Raw genomic sequence first — 6,000 nt, forward strand, 5'->3', positions numbered from 1 at the left:
TGTAAAAACAAGACCATCATTTTTCTGCTCCTTCGCTGCACTGCACAGAAGAGAGTGCATCTCGCCACACATGTTCTTGTCTCCGTAGCCACAGGTGTCACTTATTAAAAACGTGGTATTGTTAGTCCAGCTGTTCAGTTACAGTTGCAGAAGGAATGCAAAAGAACAAACTGGAACCAGCAGTAAGTTCTTTTCAGAAGAGTGGCATAGCATACTCTTTCTGAAGAAATAGTGATTTTGCTTGTTGACAAAAAAAAAAAACCTCTACAAAAGCACCGTTCAGGCCTCTGCTGTAAACCAGTACAGAAAGTTCCCTTTAAACAAACCTGTAACATTTATGAAATATATAGGAGACGATCAGCTGACCCTAACGTTCCAAGTAACAGAGCTGTGTCTTCCCATTTGTCAAACCAGATTCCAATCCAAGCAACTCCCCATTGCTCAAACTTTTGGCTGAATTAGTTTAGTTAGAAATGCATTAGTATTTCCACTTACTTCCCTTTATGAAAAACACCATTTAAAATATCAATCGAAACCAAATTAACATGGATTTGTAATTTATTCATGTAACATTTGTAATTTATTCATGCTGCATGCAGACTAAGAACCAAACAGGCAGTATTATTCTCACCTTTACCTGCTCTATATGTCTTGGCTTGGTTCACTGGCATGGGCGTCATGGGAATAGGATACAAAGGCTGAAACAGAAGGAGGAGTTGAAGCTGTGATATTCCTTTAAAAAGTCACTGTGTCTCTGGGTGGGGGCCCCACTCAGCTTTGATGTGTTTTACTCTTACGTTACATGGTTTAGTGAACTCTGCCTAACCTATGATATTTTCTTGGATCGCTGTGATTGAGTCTGCGCGTACAAACAGCTAAGGCCACCATATGGTTTGCAAGAAACAGTCAAGTAATGATACTACTGCTACTTCAAGCAATGTACCAAACCGGACAGCTTTGTAAAAGTTAGATTTGAAATCCTAGTAAGCCCCACAATGGCCAGAAACGAGTGGGACACAGCTGGAAACCAAGGATGAAGAAACAGTCGCTTAAAACTTCAGAGAATAAGACTATGCTTGGAGGACTGGGGAGGAAGTCTGCATGAATTAACAATAAACGTGAGTGAGAGCTGCTGAAATTTACAAGTGTTTGAGACTACTGGAACATCTAGGTTGAGGGAGCACTGGGAAAAATCAGTATTTACATAGCTAAAACTTAACAACAATGTAACTGTGCCCATATTTACAACAGTAATAATACAAGCTGTAACATCTCGCTGTTTTAACTTAGATCTCCTAAGTCTCCTCAACTTGCTGACAATGATTATCTGAAAAGTGTTAACAAGTTTGCGGCATACACTGCGCCTTACCTGCACGCCTGGACTCACTGGAACCGGGTACATCATATTTGGTGCAAAACAAACAGGCTGAGTGTACACTGGGGTTGGCTGCTGATGACCCACCATGGAGGGGCTAGGCTGAGCTTGCGGACGAGGGGAGGTTGGTGTAGTAGAAGGTTTCGGCTACAAAGAGAGTTCAGCAATGCATATGAAAGATTAGCTTGATTATCCTCCGAAGAAAAGGTTCGCTTATAAAGACCGACTCAAAGGCAATGTTAAACAGCATCAAGTAACTTACTTGAGCAAAAGATCGAGGGTTGAACTCTTTTGCATTGGGATTAAGTGTTGATTTTCTAACTTGCCTAAACACAAAGAACAAAAAATCGTGTTCAGCATTATTCTTTTACAAGCATACCTGCAGAACTCTCTAACAATTAAAAATTTAAAGAGATGAAATACCTCATTTCCATCTGTGAGTCAGATTTTTGAGAACTCAATAATACATGGCACGCAAAAAGCCACTCTTACTGACAGTACTCTTACTATACTTGTCCATAAAAAAGTTTTCCTGTTGTTGATCCTACAGCTCACGTGAGCCAGGAAAACATTTAAATAAGCATTTAGATATGGATTAGGAGTCAACAGGACCAGAGTTCTACATGCAGCTCTGCCACTGACTCATAACTTTCAGTACAGTCACTTCACCCCTCTGTAAGCAGAGGAAACTTCTATCAGCCATTTAAACAGTAGAATATTACACATTCATAATAGCTTTTTCTACAAATGGCTAAATGCGAATAACAGATGTGCTTATTCTAAAAGGCATAATTACTCACTCAGAAGTATCTTTCTTCTCCTCTTTATCCTCTTTATCTTGTTTACTTCCAGGCCCAGATGTCTGTACACCTTGTGAAGTTACCTCAGGCCCTCGCTTTTGCTCAGAACTATTACTTATTGAAGGAGAAATACTCGGACTATTAGGTTTGCTACTGCCACCGTTAGAGTTAGTATTACTGCCAGTTTCTATGATAGATTCTTTAGGGGTTGATTCTGTCTTTTCTTTAACTACATCTCTTGATTTTTCACCTTCTCGGTTTTTGTTTAGCAGCTGATCCACTGCATCTGAAGAAGAACTTGACTGTAACTGAAAAAAAAACCCAAAGAATATACTCAGTAAATTGATACAGAGAACCGGGGAGAGAATCTAATGCTATCACATACACAGAGAAAAATACAGCCCCATAGACCTCAATCACCTGGAAACAACCTTTCAAAACATACATTTCCATTTCTACTAGAAAAGAAATCTATAAACATTGACAATGTTTTAAGCCTACACTGGGAGAGAAGCTATTCAGTGACTCAACTGACCTATATGTTGATTAGGAAGTGACAGGAAAGCTTAAGACAACCCTCTGGACTCATCCACCTGTGTGATTTAACAGCACCGCTTGAAAAGCTAACCTGATTTAATAAACCATTATAACCAGGAAATAAGTGGTATGAATTAATCTTCCATTTTCCTCTGCCAAACCCTTTATTTAATTTTGAAACAGCTCTTCCATATGGAGCGTAAATGTGATAATTATTTCTATCTAATGATCAAACAGCTTTTAAGTACTATTTTCAGCGTACAGTCAATATGCGCATTTACATATATTAGGCGATTGTACTAGCAAGAGTCAGCATTGATTTTATAATACCTAGCATGAATTCTTATCTTTTCATAGATGAAGCACGAGGCATAAGGAGCTGTTTTCCTGTTAACAACGCGGTGTATTCAACTCACTCAAATAATCTGGATGCACATGAGAACTATGACTAAGTTAACATACAGAGAAACTTACCCTAAAGTCATTCTTAAATTTCTTTAGATCATCAATCTGTTTTCTATGCTCTGAAACAATTGGAGATACACCTGCCAAATAGAAGACCAACATTGTCCAAGCATTTCTAATACAAGTTTTATATACAGCCTCTACATATTAAGTTTGCAAAAAGGTAATGTTTGCATATCTAAAAATGAAATACTGTGGTATTTCATCTCTAATTCCGTATAATTTAATGAACTACGCGTAAGAGCATACAAAAATAGTCTGTGAAAACACAGCATTACATAACTGGCATATCTATAGTTCTAATGCATCATACCAAGAGAGAAGCCCCGAGGTGCAGGGACTGCAGGACTCAGTTGAACACAGAGCAGCACGCAAGAAAACCCTCAAAACATAACATGCCAGCGTTTCGAGACACAGCCAGTAAAGGTGAAACGCTGATCAAGGTTAGGTTTAGAGTTGGGACTTGATCTTAAAGGTCTTTTCCAACATAAATGATGCTATGATTCAAGTTCAGCAACATGTAAAGGTTTTTTTGAGAACTGAATGAACAAACAATGCTGCAGAGAAAGCCATGTTTAAGAACAGGAAGAGGTACAGTTATGAAAAACTACGCTGACCACGATGCTCAGAAGAATTCTGAGCATAGCTCTAAGGAGAAACACTCATTCAGTCCGAAGACAGCTAAAAAACACTTTTGTGAGCAGGAAAAAGAAAGAAAAAGAAGAAAAAATAAAAGACAGAAGAAAAAAGAAAGAAAACTAGTGAAAAGAAATCACACCATCCACATGAGCATCTCTATGCTTTGTGTTGATGAAATGAGTCAAGAACAACAGTTAAAATCATAGGCCTGTCACTTCACAACTGCATGACAGATTGTCTCCAACTCTTCCTTAAAATGCTAACTAAAGCACTCAATTTAGCAGGCTTAGCGCTTGGAATTCCTACATTACTCAAGTACATACGAAAGTTTTCAATACAAACCTTTGTTTTCAGGTTTAGGAAAACTAGGAGAAGTCTCACTTGGCTTTATATTCTCCTTGTTTCCAGTCGCAGAATTTTGCCTCTGGTCCTGAAGCCTAGTATCTTTAGCTAGAAAAGAAATTGCCAAAGTTATTCTCTTATACACAACTCAAACTGACCAAAGAGAAATTGCAAGACAGAATCAGAACAGAAATTTAACCAAGTTTAGCTTACAAAAGAAAAATCTTGAGCTACACATTTTCCGCTGCCTGGTTTATGAATGCTACAGAGATTTGAGAGTTCTTAGACGTTTGATTGTGCTCTTGAATGCTTTTTCCCCCCCTTTCCTTTCACTATGCTCAAATATCCTTTGAAATCAGCAGCCTACGTTTCTTTGAATTAGAAAACAGCCAGGCACTCAGTTTGAAAAAATCCTCAATTAAGTCAAACGCCTATGAGCTTGTGTTCCTTACAGGGCAGAATTAAGCACACAGACTTAAACACACTTCAGCCTTAGCGTAAAGTTAGCAACATGAGAAAAAGGGAACTCGCTACACAGTAAAATTAAGTGCATCATTTGGAAAGCAACTTTGCCCTTCTATAGGCGTATTCGTTGTCAGGGATTAGCGAAAGGGAGCATTTCCAAGCTAGCAAGGGTAACCTACCTTCGCTTGAAGGGGTAACTGCTCTGTTGGATGCAGGGCTGGCAGGTGTAGGAGAGGCAGCTGGAACAGGCATGGCAACAGATTCAGTGGGAATAGTACCAGGCTGAGGAGAAGGCAGAGCCGGTCCCGTGGGAGTGCTGCTCTGCCTTGGAGACCTAGGCCTGTGTGTTTTAGGGGATAATCTCGGAACTAGAAACAAACAGGAAAAAATAGTTATAGGATAAGTTTCCTCATCTGCTCAGCAGCTTGCTTATTTTTAAAATGCCTACAAGCATGCTTTAAAATACTTAGTGGAACATTATATAGTAATTGAAAACCTGTTTACCTTTCAGGTACATCTCCTAGCTCTTTACAACGCAGCATTTCAGATAAGCGGTGCGATTTTTCTGCAGACTGTCCCCTAATATACAATCACTGCCCTGTAGTCCCACCACGAAACTGCAGTACGCTCCCCAGCCCCCCAGCAGTACAACTACAACGGCTCACAGTAACACAGTTTCAGGCAGAACAGAAAAGGTGGTCAGGTCTCCATACAAACAGATGTAAAACATTTTTAAAAGGGCTGAAAAAACACATCCATTTTACAGCGTCCTCTTTTGGAGGTTTGCCAGCTGAAAAAAAAACAACACAGCCTATTGAAAGAGGATTATTTGATGTATGTTTTTGCCCCTGTGTTAAAGCAGCAAGGAAAGTTGTGTTTTCTTTAAACGATAAGTTCTACCTCCTGCTTCCTGCTCATCCCGCTGTTGCTAGTTAGTTGATTTATGTCACATATTAACTTCAAGTGAGCGAGGAGAAAGAGGTAAGTTGTTTAACAGTCCTACTTGCATGTTAACAATATATAAAGTGGGGGAAGGGGAGGGAAGATGAATCAGAGATAATGCCAGAACAGAAGAGTTTAAATCTTTTCCACAAGGCAACAGGTCTATGGGGGTCTAATTCATACCTTCTTTCTGAAAAAGGCATTCCCACTGCACTCCTCTAGAATTCCAGCACTGCTAAAAAGGATCAGACTCTGAACTGTCGCTTACTTGCCCTTCGACTCCAGAAAGCGCCCAGCTGCCTACAACTCCCTAGAACACCGTCCCAACTACAAAATCTTGAGACTAGAGCCTGTGTCACAAGACTGAGCTTGAATTTTGAAGTCAAATATTATTAAAAAGATGTTAACCGATTCAAAAAAGAGAGAGACACTGAC

At 39.5% G+C, this 6,000-nt stretch overlaps 1 protein-coding gene and 1 long non-coding RNA gene across 3 annotated transcripts in view; one reads left to right on the forward strand and one right to left on the reverse strand.

Annotated features, from left to right (window-relative positions):
• Positions 1-6,000, reverse strand: part of ATXN2 (ataxin 2) — a 52,644-nt gene that overhangs the window by 18,768 nt on the left and 27,876 nt on the right. For both annotated transcript variants that reach the window (XM_082491503.1, XM_082491504.1), the window contains exons 12-18: positions 4,803-4,991; positions 4,159-4,266; positions 3,187-3,257; positions 2,176-2,483; positions 1,638-1,701; positions 1,370-1,522; positions 632-698 (exon numbers count right to left, since the gene is read on the reverse strand). In XM_082491503.1, coding sequence (XP_082347629.1) covers positions 632-698; positions 1,370-1,522; positions 1,638-1,701; positions 2,176-2,483; positions 3,187-3,257; positions 4,159-4,266; positions 4,803-4,991 — 960 coding nt within the window. The remainder of the gene's footprint in view (positions 1-631; positions 699-1,369; positions 1,523-1,637; positions 1,702-2,175; positions 2,484-3,186; positions 3,258-4,158; positions 4,267-4,802; positions 4,992-6,000) is intronic.
• On the forward strand, positions 1,104-2,278 carry LOC309678466. Its single transcript, XR_014269757.1, has 3 exons — positions 1,104-1,118; positions 1,291-1,396; positions 2,228-2,278. It is a non-coding gene; the product is annotated as an uncharacterized lncRNA (long non-coding RNA).

This window comes from Vanellus vanellus (assembly GCF_965231255.1).
Source record: "Vanellus vanellus genome assembly, chromosome: 16".
Classification (NCBI taxonomy): Eukaryota; Metazoa; Chordata; class Aves; order Charadriiformes; family Charadriidae; genus Vanellus; species Vanellus vanellus.